At 36.2% G+C, this 17,629-nt stretch overlaps 1 protein-coding gene across 2 annotated transcripts; it reads left to right on the top strand.

Moving 5' to 3' along the window:
• The first annotated feature begins 87 nt into the window (after positions 1-87).
• Positions 88-17,215, top strand: LOC139125338 (alpha-2,8-sialyltransferase 8E-like). Of its 2 annotated transcripts, none has more exons than XM_070691432.1 (8): positions 88-405; positions 6,530-6,624; positions 8,914-9,371; positions 11,725-11,869; positions 12,536-12,648; positions 12,909-12,998; positions 14,213-14,454; positions 14,732-17,215. In XM_070691432.1, exons 2-8 carry the CDS (start codon positions 6,616-6,618, stop codon positions 14,971-14,973), a joined length of 1,299 nt encoding a protein of 432 aa, XP_070547533.1. In that variant the 5' UTR covers positions 88-405; positions 6,530-6,615; the 3' UTR covers positions 14,974-17,215. The 2 variants fall into 2 exon arrangements, with proteins under 2 accessions (XP_070547533.1, XP_070547534.1); XM_070691433.1 differs by lacking the exon at positions 88-405 and adding an exon at positions 2,988-3,129 and having other exon boundaries at positions 14,732-16,600.
• Positions 17,216-17,629: the final 414 nt, after the last annotated feature.

Raw genomic sequence — 17,629 nt, forward strand, 5'->3', positions numbered from 1 at the left:
GTCGTCGTCTTTTACCATTTGCTAATAATTGCACATTGTTCAACAAAGACTATCAACAATCTGTGAAGCAATCCTAGCGCCACCTACGGTAGAAGAGGCGAGCACAAAGTGACATGCATAGCCCGTCGATGCTCTGCGTTTGAATCTGAGATTTAAGCAGAATGACCAACCATGGATGGTAATCTTGTGTTTTACGGTCTGTGGGATTACTACGCGAAGTATAATGAACACTTGACATTTACCGAGTACAGTGAGTTACTGATGAGACGGTAGAATCCCTCACAGAACGGCTTAAATTAATTACTTTCACATTCATTTGAAGGAGCATTGCCAACACGCACGTGTGTTGGCATCATACACGACCATTGACCAAGGAGTCAGTGTCGATGTTTGTTGGAACGGAAGGTAAGACATAATTTTTTTCCCTTTTTTCGTTGAAATTCTGATTTATTACTCAGAGAGTAATGTGTATTCTGTGTATTGACAACACGCAAGTGTGTTCGTATTATACTAGAATTTTGACCAAGGGATCAGTGGCGATATTCACTTGAAAGGGAGGGCCTGTTACAACCGATAACGTAGTAACTAACCGATAATGTATCAAACCCGATAATGTAGTAAAAATTTACCGATAACGTAGTAAATCAACCGATAACGTAGTAACGAACCGATAACGTAGTAATTTTTTCTAACCGATAACGTAGTAAAAATTAACCGATAACGTAGTAATTTTTCCTAACCGATAACGTATCAAAAATTTACCGATAACGTATCAATGAACAATAACGGATTAAACCAACTGACAATATAGAGTAGTCAACCAATACCACATCAAAACGACCAATAACGTATCAATTAGTTGATAATATCTGATTAAGCGAATCATGGGGAGCAATAGATCGATCGATAGATAGATAGATAGATAGATAGATAGATAGATAGATAGATAGATAGATAGATAGATAGATAGATAGATAGATAGATAGATAGATAGATAGATAGGTCGATCAATGTATCAATAGATAAATCAATCACTCAATCGATAGATCGACCGATCTATCTATCGATGTTTGATAGATGGTCGGTCGATCGATCGATCAATCGATTGATAGATAAATTGATGGGCAGATCGATCGATAGAACGAAGGATCTATCAATTCAATAGAAAGATATATCAATTTATCGATAGATCGATCGATCAATTCGATTAAATGGTCAATAGATAGGTGAACAGTTATAGATAGATCTATAGATCGATTTGTCATCACATTGTCTCTTACTCAATTTATATTTCTTCTATTAATTTTGTCCGTTTAGCGTAAATTGTTATAAATATATTTGTTTCTCATCCTAGACATATTGCAAAACTGATGCGGTGACGCGGTTTTTTTCTTCTCATTTCTTTTACTCTTCAACCAACAAGAATGCGCGAAAAACATGAAAACGACATACGAATGCACGCAGAGATAAATGCACGGTAGTGTTGTTTAGTATGTTTGTATAGCAACAGTTCTGCGGTTTGACTTTTAGTGCAGCAATGCACAGTTTTGTCAGCTTAATATAACAGTGACATATGTGTACTTTTCTGAATGGAATGTTAGTGTCAGTTATTTTGTTTACAGTTCTGTTTTATACATATTCCTCATGAGCAGAAAAAAAGGTTGACGTAGCGGGTCTCAATTGACACGCGCGAGGATGAGAAACAAACTTTTTATTTTTCTTGGCCTAAGCGGTTTTTTTCTATCAGCACTATACTATGTATGACTACTCAATAATTTTGAGATGTCTTCGTAATAAGATGTGAATCGACGTGAATAACAACAGAAAGGATAAAAAGGAAAGAAAAAGCAATACGTTGTCTACAAAATCTGTTGACTCGGCTTGCTTACAGGAGTAATTTGCAAAATTAATGAATTTTGATTATAAGGAATTCAATTGAGCAATGAGTCCAGATTTACCTGTTCAGTCCCAGAATGAGAGTTACATGAGTGTGTACTTGTGCTTTACTGTCTGTTCTGTTTTGTGTCTATGTTTATAACTAGTGTATTACGAATTTTTACCTAGTGTTATCAGATTACGGATGGGTATGGTTACGATTATTTTGTAAAGGCTTATTGTCATTTTGATATACTGACGTTGTATATAAAGTAACGAAATTTATTAATCGGTCATATTGAAAACTTTTTCCAAGTCCTCCCAACTTAGAAAGTGTGTCGATAAAGACACTCTCATATGTGTTGTATCTTTAATTCATTCTGCAGGAATACTTATAAATTGGTTCACATTTCCAAAATTGATGAAATTCGATTCGTGATGTCTGAGTAATATCAAGAAAACAGTATACTTCAATTTGATACGTTATCGGTAAATTTGTTGATACGTTATCGGTTAGGAGAAATTACTACGTTATCGGTAAATTTTTACTACGTTATCGGTTAGAAAAAATTACTACGTTATCGGTTCGTTACTACGTTATCGGTTGATTTACTACGTTATCGGTAAATTTTTACTACGTTATCGGGTTTGATACGTTATCGGTTAGTTACTACGTTATCGGTTGTAACAGGGCCTAAGGTAAGACGGTTTTTCCCCTTTCTACGCTGTCATTGTGATTCAGTACGCAGAGAGTAATGTTCGATATTTCCTCCATCCACGCATGCGTTGCGGCGAACCTTACTTATAACTCAAGTTGATGACCTAATTCCCAAGATGGTCAGACCCTTGGTGATTAGCTTGGCAAGCTTCAGCGGTAAAAACGGTTCTAAATTTATAGAATGAGGAGATCACATGTTGATGATTTATTAAATTCAAATTTGAAGACTTCGGGGCATCCAATATCTATTGTCCTACGAGCTCTTAACATTCAATGATAGTTTTCCGTGATCAGGATGAAAGTCGACAGGTGCACAAGACAGAAATATTGACCTCGTATGCCTCTATCACTATGACAACCGCAAGATGTCGCGCCGCGAGCGGTTCCTGATGTTGGGTTGTATTTTAAAATAATTGTCACGAAGGTAGACGGCATCGTTTGTCTGTCAAATAAGATTGGAGTGATATAGAAGAACAGCGTACCTTATCTGGTGATACAAATCTTGAGTGGTATTGTTCGTCACCAACTCGTTGTCGGTACGTTAATCATATTTCTGTGTTTCTGTATTTCTTTCCGAGTCTTACAGGCTTATCATGAGCTGTTCACCGACTGTCACTCAATACAATTCAAACATTCGATTAGTTTGGTGTGAGATGGCACATCGTTGTTGCATATTTGTCGCACTTCGTGAGCAAAGCCAGTTAATGTTTCCTGAGATTTAGGTAAATGTGAAAAGAATATTGATCGTACAGGCACGAACCATACCCGACCAATGATTCTACGCTGAGACAACTACACTGGTTTACGATATTCGTTGCACTTCTGCTGTGTCTGGATAGAGCAGTGCATTTCATTCGAATCGTGTGAGAACCTCACCCTTCCATTGGTTTATTGACGTTTATTATCCCCCCAAAGCGTAATAGATTTTTCATCACAGTCCGCTGCCAAAGCCTCAATGCATTCGTTCAAATTTAATAACATGTCGTTTTAGAAAAGGCACAGAGTGCGCGCAACGGGCGCTAACGCCACAAACGTTCTCAGTTGCAGTATTCAAATCGTTTTCTGACGTCACATTTCCTTGGAAACGAGCTGAATGAAATTCAAGATCATCTGTACAAGCGTTGCAATGACTGTTGTAAAGGGTTTTGCTTTTGTTAGAGGTCGATGCCATCGCCATACTAGTGTACTAACCAATGCCCTTCATAAAAATGCCATACACGTCGATCGGTCTGGTGGCTCATTTACATTCAATGTACTCAATTAACTGGAAAGCGAGAAATATGCAAATATTAAGGAGCGTGACATAAATTTTTAGTTCGTATGGTACCTATAAAATACACGAGAGAGAGAGAGAGAGAGAGAGAGAGAGAGAGAGAGAGAGAGAGAGAGAGAGAGAGAGAGAAATTGTATCTTATATGTATCTTATTTGTATTGCCAAATCAGCTGTCCTGTGACGTATCTGCACTGTCAGGGGAAATTCATGATTTCCTATCTTCGATGACTAATAGGACTTCAATATTCACAAAACATCCAGATCCCACACCGATCTGTTCAAGTCTTCCATTTGCATGCCATGGCAATGTCAAATGTTGCCGACGAAGACTTCGGATATGTTAATCTGTAATAAGCAGACACTCACAAAGTCATACAGTATTTGGAAAGAATACAAAAATAGAGATGACATAATGGGATACAAGACAGAACTCATAAAAAATAGCCTTTGGCAACCTCAATCTAGTCACATCTGTTCAACCTTGAGATTAATATGATGAACAAAAAATTAAAGTAGTACAATTATTTTCTGGTCAGGATTGTAATAGGGTGGCCAAGCCATTTTTTTCTCTTGTTTATACACACAGTTTAAATGGATTTTTAGCAAGAATGGGGTAAAAGAAGAAAAATAAAAAAAAAATTATGCAAATAGCTGTATCCAATTAAAAGTTATGAATTTTTAAAGCAATAAAAGTGCCATTTTTCGCGGACAATTTTCGGCAAATTTTAAAATTATTTCAAAGTATGCCGATTCCTTCAAGTTTGGCAACCAATAATTTTTTATTTACTTCACATGGAATCATTAAACTATGTGTCTTGTGCACAGATTTACCCAATATTACGGAAAAATCAAGATTTGACTGATGCACAGTCTTGGATTTTGAAACTGTGAGTGTTGAAAATTGCAAATATTTTGTCTGACTTAGTCAAAATTGCGGCGGCACCGTACATCGAAAAATGGATGGATTTTTATGTTTTTATGAATTTTGAATTCACATAACTTAAAAACTAGAGCTCACAATACAATGAAATTTTGTCACAATGTTATTTAATAACACTCAATTCTAACAAATCAATTTAAACTGCCAATTGTCTTTTAATGCAGCTCATTTTCAGCCATGAAATTGTAAGAAATAGCTGTCCCTAACTTCAGCCTCAGGCAGGCTGTCAATGGTGTGTCAGTGTGACTGCCTTCCGCCGCCATCTTGAGTCACACTGTACTGAGGTCTATGAATGAACACGATTTTGTTTTTATGATTCGTACTTGTGCTCGTGGACAGATTTTCGTCATATTTCACAGAAATGTTGGAATGATGTAAAAAAAGAGCATGCTACAAGTTTTATGGCAAAAATATGTATCTAGCCTAAATGGGAAAAATCTACACCGAATTTACCGTACTCACATTACCTCGTGTTTGCTGGCTAAAATTCCCAGAATATAACAAAAACTCACCACTACATGTAAATGGGATGGTCTGCCACTTCCTGGCCAAGTTTCACAGTTCTATGACAGCGTGCACAGGGCCCGAAAGCAGTTCCGTTGCGAAATAGGTATTGACTGGATTCAGCAGTGCGTGCCATGAGCGGCGACCGCTCGAGCGCTGTGGCCGGTCAGTACGAAGTGGCAATTTTGGAGAGGAAAAACACTATTTTTCTATCGTTTTTTCTTCAGTTTTTTAATGAAACCTGCCTCATACATCGATTTTAGTTGGAAATATCCATTTTTTCGATAACTGAGCTACTTATTTTCAGAAAAAATGGCGTTTAAAATTTCACGAAAATCAAATTTCACTTTCAGTGTGCGTGAGTTGCATATAATGTCGCAACATTTTAGCTAAACTTTGGCCACCCTAATGTAAAATGGAGATAGCTATTTGTCTGCAAATGTACGCCATTACATGGATAATTATGAAACAGTAATTTTGTAATTTCGAGTATGTATGTATGTATGTATGTATGTATGTATGTATGTATGTTTGTATGTATGTATGTATGTATGTATGTATGTATGTATGTATGTATGTATGTATGTATGTATGTATGTATGTATGTATGTATGTATGTATGTATGTATGTATGTATGTATGTATGTATGTATGTATCTACCTTTATATGTATCTATGTATGCGTGTATGTATGTATGTAACGTCATCGTGGTGACGTCACGCTTGAGCATAATGCTCAATAACAGCATCTTAACACGTGAAATAGTTGGATGCATCTCCTGTACGACCAATCAGCATTGTTTTCATGTCCAATCATTATCGTTTTGCGTTGAAAATCCATAAGTTGTCGTCTACTTATTTTGTTGGAAGGTTTCCAACATTCATGTTGTGGAGGCCATAAAGGACTTTCGATTTTTTGAATACAATTCATCCACTTCAAAAAATCAAAGAAGTATGTTGTAAACCTATTTTCATCGATACTGAGACTGTGCAATACTTCATCGGTGCCCGGGGGGAGGGTGTAGCTGTACAAGATGTGCTTTGAAAAAATACTAACAAGACCTGTGTATCTTATTGAATTTAATAGCCTCTTATCGTGGTTGTACAATTTATTGCTCAGTGATTAGCAGGGAAATATTTGTCGGCGATGACAGAACTTACACGATCTTAATGTCGGTCAGATATCGACTGAACTAAAAAAATTTTCATGAATTTGCAGGTTTGTAGAAGACACATATACCAAGTCTCAAGACGTCTAACGCTAGGTATGGATATCTGAGCGACTTGCACAGTTAATTTGAGACAATGAAAAGGGTATGTATGCAAACAACGTTATTTATCTATTTATTTATTTATTTATTTACACATTATTGGCATGACATCTAATTACGGCAAAAAAAATCAATGTGGTTAAGAAATATTTTCACAACGTTTAATTAACCTAACAGTCGATATTGTCAAAATAGAAGAAATATATTTTACAGAAGTTTATTACGGGCCATTTTAAAAACGCTGGATTAAGAAAGACATTTATGAATCGAATCTTATGTCGCTCCGCATGGTTTGCTTATAATTGCAATATATAATACAATATCAAGCTTTTATTTTCAATTACCTCAGCGACACTGCTTCTAGATGAACATTGTCAACAAATACATGCCGCAGAGACTCTAAAGTTTGAATGTCTGTCGTGTACTTCATTCTTCTTATATTTTGTATCAATTTGATCATTTAAACGTCTTGAGCTTGTACACTGTTTTCCCTTTTTTGAAATTGGAAAATTCATTTCCCACATCAGGATATTCCTCCAGAGGGTAAATGGTGTTGGCGTTTTACAAAATTACTGTTTTCTTCTTGGTTTCTTTGTTTGTGGAAATGTTCGTTTTATTATTATATCGTTGTACATGTAATATTGATTGATGAACCGTCATTAAAAGAACTTATTTCCCTTGAGATGGTACCGAGTGAACAAATAGCCACGTAAGAGTGAATAAAGGGACAGATCATTAAATCTTAGGGAGGAGAATCTATACAGTCAATATTTCCCGCTCTTAAAGTTTGATATTTTTGCAAAGCTGGCGAAGTGTGCAAATCTTTAGAAGAGCAACACAAAACTCAGTTTCCAATCATATGAGCGTCACTTTGCAAAACCATTAGGGCTGCAAATTATTTTATGTATATGTTGCTGATCAGCTATCAGCTCCCGTCATTATCCCCCTCAAGACTTAATGGTCGAATCCTACACGAAACAATGGATACAAAACAGTGCTTTCTTTCATCGTGTTTTTAGTGTGCCTCTTCGGGATTTGCACACATTCACGTCGATAGCAACCATTCTAGTGAGGTAACGATCCATGACTGCTTGATGAGTAGAACACAATGGAAGAGAATGTTATAGATAACTCGTGTGTCATGCATGACATGTAAAATTTGATTACAGCTTAATTGAGGCACATAATGTGACAGGGCAAATGAAAGTTTGTAGGGGGTATAACAGAGTGATTGCGGTATTAACCATAGGGTCCTCAATCTCCGATAATATTGATGATGATGATGATGATGATTAAATATTTAAAAATGGAGAAAAGCACATTGGTCCTTCTCAATCATACTCAAACATTGAGAAGGACTAATGTGCTTTGACCCTACGTCGAATTTACCGATTTCGATGCATGCTAGGTGCAATTTTGGCGATGGATTAAAAAGTGGCAAAGAAGTGACATCTCTTGGGTAAAGTTAGGCTGTATTGAATTTTGCAGCGCATAGTATAGTTAGGCCGTATTGAATTTCGCAGCGCATACTTTGTTCTTTTCTGCAAATACTATCAACAATAACAACAATAATAATAAAAACAACAACAACAACAACTAATTTACAGAGTCCAATGTATTTTTATTTTTCTCCATTTTAAAATATTTAATCATCATCGTCATCAATATCATCGGAGATTTGGGACCCTATGTATTAACAGGCGCCTCTGCTAATTTCAGGCAATAACCGCAAATATAATTTATGCCGGCCACAGCCCACTGCTCCGCGCCGAGACTTCCGCGTCGCGTCTTTTGGCCTTAATATACTCGTCCTGTTCCCGAGAATTCTCGCATAAATGGCTAAATCAAGATTAGTAGACGGCGTCCATTGACCTGTCACGTACATTCACACACATCTAAACGCTGAAGGGGCCAAAATTCAGAATTAGACTGGCTTCAGTGAGAATATCGACAGTTATTCTCAAGGTAGAGTGGCAAGGGAAAAAGAGAAACGAAAAGAACAGAAAGATTCACTCGATACCATAAACAGTAAAAGGTACTTTTATAATGTTAGTTCAGTGTTCCAAGTATGCAAACAATATCATATCAATTACCTATTGAAATTTTCCCTTATATGACTTGTGTTTATCGAAAGCTTTACGCCCCTGATTAGTATTTTAGTGCCCTCGGTCATACGGTGAACGCCCTTCCCAAAGACGGGGCCTTGAGGCGTAAGAACCAAGACGTAATAATACTTTTCAGGGCCTTACAAGATCTACTGCAGCTTAGCTAAATGCGACAACAACTCGGAAGTGTCTAAGATACTAATTATCCCTGTTTTGCTTCATTGCAGTGTCTGTGCCGCTTTCCTTGTCGTTGGTGGCCTCGCCATGACGTGGGACCTGTCCCACGCTTTATGGCTTTCATACTTTGTTGTTATTGCACTGTGTTAGTAGTGATGGCAATATACGGCAGAACATTACCCATCAGAAACATGGATGACAAAAACATCAAACGATCTTCAAGCCGGGATTTTTCTTGTCATTCCCACTGCAACGAAACTCAAGACCAGATAACCACCAATACATCTGTCCGGAATCAAAATAAGGTTTTCATAAAGACATCAAAATCAAATAAGCAAAATGGCGGAAACACACGCAACAATACAAATTCACAAGATCTAAAAAATCAACTGATTGACAAGAACACGTCCAGAACATCTCAGAAGAACCAATCAGCATTAGTGATTAAAGTATATCGAAGCATTAAAACAAACTGGACATTTAACACGACGGCAGCGGAAGAATTCAGGTACGTGTATATACCTATAAATTTATTTTGCCGATACAGCTTAAGGTACTATGTGCCTCGAAAGTGAAAGACTTAAACTTTTGCTCAAACTTTCCTTGGTGAAATTTTCAACCAATCTCTTACCGAATCAACAATAAAAATCTGGAGTAATCGAGCAAACGTTTGGAACCAGTGAAACAAAAATTGAAATATTTTGCTATAATTAAAATTCAAAATGGCATCCATCCCAGTGTTAACTCAATGGAAAAAAAATGGTTTTTTTTAATTTCAAGAAACTAAGACGGTGGAAGTTTTTTTGTTTCTGCAAGAAGATCCGGCACAAGAGGTAGATCCGAAAAAAAATTGTAGAAATTTGATATTGAGAATTTCTGTCCCCGAGACGCGTTCTACCTTTAAATTGAATGTTTGAATGTCTGTTTATTAATTGATGTTAATATTCACTTCGGTTCTGGTCATACATGCATTGCTACTCGTTCTACCTAACAGCGGCACAATTACTCGGCGTCTGTATATACGTATTAAGCGTTTGATGTATTCTCCTCAAACGAAATGGTGACAAACCCACGCATGCGCATGACAATAAATTTAGCCATAGACAGCGAACACGCCATAATAACGTGTTATTTAAACACGCATTGAACATACATTTTAAGAAATATGAAATAAATGCGTCGAGTCTAAAATAACCAACAGTATGCTCCAAGTATTGTAATGTCTGTGTCGATAACATCGCCAACATCGATCATCATCATCGTCGTCGTCTTCGTCGTCGTCGTCGTCATCATCATCATGGTTATTTAGAATAAGCATCAACATTTAAATGTTACGATGTTATTTTCTGGCCATTTTATCATTAGTTGAGTTAAGCTTCCTAAAATCTAAAAAATGCTGAACCAACTCGTACCCTCAATTTTCGCCAGACTAAGTCATTATGAAATCGCTAAAAAAAACCCTACTTATATTGAGATGCTTAAAATAGCAAGCAATACAAACCTGGCAGACGATGTATTAGAGAAACGTGAAAACTGTATGACACAATATCATATTCATAATTCGATTATTCTTTGTGTTCCTATAAGCGTAGATTTCTAAATTCGCGCCATTACATTCGTGTGCATTCCTGCCTTCCCGGGCCAAATATTTCAAAGTTTCTTTCATTCCATGATGTTAGCAAGAGTAATCGCTTTAGATTTTGATTCAACGTACATTGATGTAAATGTAAAATTTCACCTGAATATCAAATAGCTGAGTCTATTTCCAATGTCTTGTTTGGATGGAATGTAGAAAGAAGTAATCTGTTGACAAAACGATGTCGTTGCAATGCGGTTATGGTAAAACTTCGCAAAATATTTGTTCATATATAAGATTCCTGATATTAGGACCGTTTTCTTGACACAACTGCAAGTCAGTGCGCCATTGCCGCGGCCCATGGCTATGACAATGCATGCGCATGATTTTTAATCAGTAGTCTGTCTATGCTAACGGCAGGCCTGTGCTAACGGCTTATCATTTTGTGTCATTACTTTTAAGGCAAACTGTTCATTTATGAAAGAAATGAAATAATTTGAACGATACCATTGCCACGACATCGATTACTACGTCCTGTAAATAAGATACATTCACTGTCTTGCAGAGTGAGAGAATCCTTAAATCGCAATTTATTAAATTAATCATATCCCCTCTGTGATAACGTCATCTTAAGTCAAAACAGGCCATCCATTAGGCAGCATGATGAATATAAATTGAAGAACTTGGTTATTGATATTGGCATAGTCATGACGTGTTGCTAGGTAGTGAATGCCAAGGTGTGGAAAACTCGGTCACTTGTCAATGTCTATGGTGATGGGTTTGATAATTTCATTGCATGACGAATAGAAAAGCTTTAATACTACTGCATACAATCCGCCCTTCAAAATGAAAACGCCAGTAGACAATTAGCTGACATATGGTGTGTCATACATTTCGTATTCTTGAAACCACACCTTTGACTCGGAATGACTGAGTCATCTAGTTGTCATCTATGATTGTACACTCAGTGATATTTAATTTTATTCAGATCGACTAGATTTTATCCGTTACCATAACGACTGCATACAGTGTAAACATTTGTGTCTATTATTACCACTAATCAGTAGACGACTATCAAGCTGTGTGATGACGCGAAAATTTGGCGTCTCAATTCGCTGCCGTCAAATATTGTTGAAAGTTAACATCATCAAATATTCACACAGTTATAAGCCGTCGCATCGACAGTTGCAACAACAAGAACAGCATATACAATAAGATGACATGCAAATATCATAAAATTCTCTAAATACAGAACCATCTTTATTTATTCTTTGTGTATTAAAAGGGTTCGTTTGGAGAAAGAATGCAAAACTTCAGAAATGTTTCTCACAACTCAAGATTCTGTTAAAATAAATGAGAGTTTGCAGTACGAGGCTGAAAGACGTTCCCTGTTGAATATTACGCCAGAAATCCATAATCGCTTTCCAAAGGTAAGACTCTGATTGACCAGTAAATATCATGAGAATATGCAGGTCAACAATACTGATGATTTTGGACAGATGAAAAAATGAGTTTGTTTGAAATCCATAAAATGGTTGGGCATCTTCAGCCATGAACCATTGTCATTTGGTGTCACCTTGAAGTCTAGAGTCTGACTCAGTGTCATTAAATTTACAAAAAATTATATTTGACTCGTTGATATCAACACATCATATAACCTTGAATTCACGACCCAGTCTAGTACAATAACAACAACAACAGCAACAACAACAGCAACAACAACAACAGCAACACCAACAACAACAACACCACCACCAACAACAACAACAACAACAGCAACAATAACAATAATAATAATAATAATAATAATAATAATAATAATAATAATAATAATAATAAATGCAGTTTATAAATGTAATATTATTATATAATTGCAATACAATATTTATTAGACATACAACAATTTAATAATAATAATTATTATTATTATTGTTGTTGTTGGTGTTGTTGTTAATGGTGTTGTTGTAACAGTCGTTGTAATAGTTGTTGTTATTATTGTATATTTATTTATTTATTTATTTATTTTTAAACATCTGAGCCGAAAATAGCTTACTTTTTGCCTCACAAACCCCATATCCTAATCTTATCCATTTCAGGAACTCCCTTACAGAAAAAATTCGTTCAAGAAGTGCAGCATCGTGGCAAATAGCGGTATAATAGTGGGAAGCAAATGTGGGGAATCTATAGACTCGTCCGATTTTGTTGTCAGGTGAGAAATTCCTAACCAACGGTCAGTCTCAGTAATTCTTGTACGTACAGACATCTGTATTTTAAAACAGGGTATACAGTTCCAATAATGTCTGCGAAAGTCGAGAAATACTAAATGGGTTAAAGTAGTGAGACAGTACAACTGTCATGCCAAACAGTGTCGTGTCTGTGTTGCACCATGTCAGGATGAAAACAGTCTAATAATACCGTACAAATGACACAGAGAGTAATGCTTTGCGTCTTCACACTGTCCATCGTCAGATTCAACATGGCCGATGTTCACAAATTTTCCGAAGACACGGGATCAAAGACGAACTTCATTACATGCAACCCAAGTATTCTTGTCAACAGGTTAGTGGAAATGTAATGTTATTACATTATATCGAACAAATGTCAAACAACGTGGGTTGTCAAGGTCAACATGGGTTGTCGAGGTCAACATGGGTTGTGAAGGTCAACACAGCATGAGAAAGTCATCAATCGAAGATCACAATAGAGCTTACAATCCAATTATTTTTCAATTTTAATCTTCCGGGATAAACAGGAGAGATAGACCTGAAAAATCATGCCGGCCATGACCTTGCCATGACCTTGGGTCACGTGAAACGTCGTCGCATTTTTCCCATCGAATCACAGGAATAAACATAAACATCACATGAAGGTGGAGCTGCACGTTAGCAACACATTTTTTGAATTTAATATTTATCATCCAAAGTGACAAGGAACCATACTATATTTTCAAAAAACAGAGAATCTAAAGTTTAGTATGGTAGCAATAGTTTACTCGAAGAATGAAGGATATATATTTCTGGTAAAAACCCTCAATTTTGGTATTAATGATAAAAATTGATTTAAGTAAAACAATACTATTTTCTGAAATGCAATTTTTCACTTGAAAACAAGGGTATAAGTAAAAAAACGTTATTTTATTTTGCATTATCTATCTTCACAATGACAGAGTTTGAAAGACTGACACTTAAAAACGTGATTAAAATTATGATAAGCAAAAGCCTCTTATTCACAATGTAAGAACTTTATTACAAAACAAAATAGTCGGTTTGTTAAATAGTACATAAAGAATATAATGCGAAAAATTTCAGAAAATTTGACAGCCAGAGGGGAGTAAAAATCTTTAGAAATCTTGAAATTGGGAGAGAAGATATGCAATGAAATCGGGCGACTTGCATATATTTGCATATATTTACTTCTTTCTCTTCAAACTTACGACTGCTTGATAAGCTTGAAGTTGAACCAAACCAATATTTTAATCTTGGGTTAACAAACTACAAAAACTTATATGAATCTTGACAATAAAATGACTTTGAGTAAAATAACGCTGTGTTACGTGCAGCGCGCCGGTAGATGGCAATGACTATGACGTGTTTTGGCAAAAAAATAATCCGTAACCAAACAAAGATATTATTGTTGCCGAATCCTACTTATTTTTGATTACAATTATGTAACATTACAATGATAATATTTGTAAGAAACAATAATGACATCACTGTCGCTGCTTTTGTTGTTGTTGATTTTGCTGGGTTATTAAAATTTTTTATGCTATTTAGATATTCCGGTCTTGTTGGACGAAAGGCCAAGAAGTTTAGGGAAGAGATGGTTGCATCATATCACAACGCCACCGTATTTATCTCGGCATTCACTCACCGTTTTTGTACTAAATTTGCATTCCGAGCTCAAGATGCCCTGAAATCGACAGATATGGACGTTGTGTTCAGTCACCCTAGTCACATGACCTTGGCCAAAACATTTTGGAAACGTAGGGGTGTGAAGGGTCTGCATTTGTCAAGTGGTAAATATGAACTTTATGAATTGACTGTCATTGGTAGACATACAAAAATCGGACAGTCTCACTTTTTGAAAATGGCGTATACAGACTAGGTCCGGTGTAACTAATCGACAAACTTATAGTCTATTACAAGCTACATTTTGAGCTGGATAAATAGACATGTTGTGTCATCCGTCAAAAATTTACCACAATTTGTAAAAAGTGAACAGATAAATTATATTACAGGTTATTCTGTTTTTGTTTAGATAATAAGAAAAATATCTTCTTGACTATCTTTCAGGCTTACTTCTGTTTACTGCAATATTACATTTTTGTCAAGAAGTTCACCTTTACGCGTTTTGGCCATTCTTGGAGGATCCCACTGGCAATCCAATCCAGTATCATTACTTTGATCCACCGACTCGAGTTCATAAGACGTCCAAATTCCAGGGAGCCTATCACAACATGCCTTCAGAGCTGACGTGGTTGATAAAGCTACACAACCAGGGCATCATTAAGCTGCATGTCGATCCATGTGCATGACACAGTGTTTCATTTTTTGCTGAAAACAACTATTTTTTTCTATTCGAAAGTGATCTTTTTACACGGCAATATTTTACAACGTAAGTTATTATTTTTACTTGACTAAAGCTGATTGCAAAGTAAATCTTTCATAGTTTAAGAATCTCTAAAAGAACTCTCGATAGCTACGAAGCTTAATGCAGATTTTCCATCCTTAATGTACCGCCCACAGTTGTGCTGTACTTTGCAACCGGCAGGGATGTCGCAGGTCACATCCCTAACGCTGGTAGCACTAGAGTAAAAACAAACACTACTGTTGCGGTTGATGCGTGACGACACGCACCTTGGTGACGAGCTGCCTCATGCCACAATTGCTCCTTTCAATTTAAGACAGTTGGTTATGTCTATAGATAAAATTACAATACTGGGAATACTGCAGATAAAAAGACTAGGTGGGGAGGATTAAAAACAGGCATTCCGGGTGCAAGCCTTTCTCAGTGACTAAAAGACACGCTAGGTGTCGAGAGCTAAAAGTGAAAAACATGACGAACACATTACAAATGACCAACCATTTTGCATTTTTAATTTTTTAATTTTTCGTCTTTAATGTATTTTTAATGTATTTGATTAAAGATTAAACGCTGTGTAACACGCCCGAAGTTACTCCACGTCATTGCAAATTGTTGTAGTGATATAAGCTTCTAGCAAAGCGCCACCACTGTTTGAATTAAGGGGCCATGTTATGGCCACCGATTGTCTTTGCTGCCGACTAAAGTCCCCATCCTATAGATATCGACAAAATAGAAAGTCTGACAAATTTATGAAGACAAACACTTTTATACTAGCTGTCAATGAAAAATATTTTGATATTCTGCGTCTCGATGAAAATCGTTCATCAAGGCACTAGGACACTCTTAGAAATTAATATTCAATGACGCAATGACGTAACTAAAATAGACTACCATATTCATTGCCATGACCCACCGCTCAACTGAGAATACCATGAGATTTCATTGAACTATATTTTTATTTCATGCCAGCAAATCAAACAGATCATGTATATCGAGACAATACCTTTATTCAAGATGTATTTGTATTTGCTTTGTAAAAAAAATATTTGGACTGTAGAGGGCGCTGTCGCCAGAAAGTTTATGTTGACCCCATTTTTATCGCCAAATTTCTCAATATCCATGATGACCCCTCATTTTTACATGGTCATGATCAACATGTTGCATACTATTATTAAAGCAAGTTTTAGGCACAGTTTAAATTAGAAATGGTCAAAAATGCCAAAAATGTTAATTTTGATAGGAAAAAGAATGCACAATATCGTCTAATAATGGTCAGAATTTTATTTCAAAAATACAATAGCGTGTTTTGAGGGTAAGAAATTCATTCAGTAAGAGATAATCACAGCCTATATAAGTTTCACTCTTCAAGAATCCAAAACTCGACAATCGTTCTTCAGGCATGGATAAAATGGTCTGTAGCAAGGTATTGGGTCAATAGATGGGGCTGCTGTCAAAACGTTTGATGGCTGACCTCATTTTTCTTCTACAAACAGCTTTATCATATTAAATTTAATCAATGGTGGAATTATGAAAAAAGTCTAAGAAAGTATAAATTTGAAGTGCGTACTACCATTACTAGTTAAACTCCTGTTCTGTGTATTTATTTTTTCCCTATGATGTCCGTATTTGATGTACATATCTGTCAGTTTGTTTCAGAATACTATGATGAGCATTTTGTTTAATGTACAAACAGAGGGAATAGATATGACATGTGTACATATAGAAACAAATGATATTTTTGGCCTTCACTTTAAAGGGCCACATGCTAACTTTTAATGATTTTTTCATTATTTATATTTTATATGTCAGTTGCAAGTTCTTATTCTACCAATACTCCCCCAAAAAATGTTGCAACGCCAACTGTTTAGCTCATCAACATTGCAACTATTGTTATTGTTGACATTGGAATTCGAGTCCGGACCAGAATTCACTTGTTAACAATAACAATGCAGTTTACGCATGTACAGACCGAGTTGACAAGCTGAATACTGTGTGTTTCAATAAACTTTGGGGAGTAGAAAAATAAATTATGGTTGACATTAGAAACAAAAATTGTACAAAAATTATCAAAAGTTAGCATTATACAGCCTGTCAAATCTTACTTGAAATTCTGATCATCCCACTAAGTGAAGTTTAACTTATGAAAGTATTAATTTGAACTTACATAAATTTTGTTTGTCAAGCAAGCAAGGAAAGAGTTTGCTTGTAACATGTAATTCAACCCAAAAACTGTCTGAGAATTTCAGAAAATATTTAGGTAGCTATAGGACCAGCATTTGGTGAGCCTCGCTTGCAAGAAAGACCGTTGAGGGCGCATCACCATATGGTTGAGGATAGAGCTGAGTAGCGGACGAGGGGCTGTGAGAGAATCTAGGTCACTCCACACAGAGTGATCCTGATTCACGCTACCATGGACCTAACATCTGTTTTACGTCCATGGTGCTACTGAGAAGAGGTATCTGATTTTATATATTCCCCATTCAAAATGCTGCCGTAGGCGGCAGCTCCAAAGACAATATAATTCTGTTTTCAAAGACTTTTGTTCAAAAATGCCGCCATAGGTGTCAGCGCCCAAGACAACTGAATACTGGTCTACCACCCATGGG

This window comes from Ptychodera flava (assembly GCF_041260155.1).
Source record: "Ptychodera flava strain L36383 chromosome 3 unlocalized genomic scaffold, AS_Pfla_20210202 Scaffold_25__1_contigs__length_14229661_pilon, whole genome shotgun sequence".
Classification (NCBI taxonomy): Eukaryota; Metazoa; Hemichordata; class Enteropneusta; family Ptychoderidae; genus Ptychodera; species Ptychodera flava.

Bases quoted from the DNA above. Each gene is read 5' to 3' on its own strand.
- LOC139125338 (XM_070691432.1), top strand. The intron at 11,870-12,535 runs GTAAGACTCTGA...TATCCATTTCAG, and splicing joins TCCATAATCGCTTTCCAAAG to GAACTCCCTTACAGAAAAAA. The intron at 12,649-12,908 runs GTGAGAAATTCC...GTCCATCGTCAG, and splicing joins TCGTCCGATTTTGTTGTCAG to ATTCAACATGGCCGATGTTC.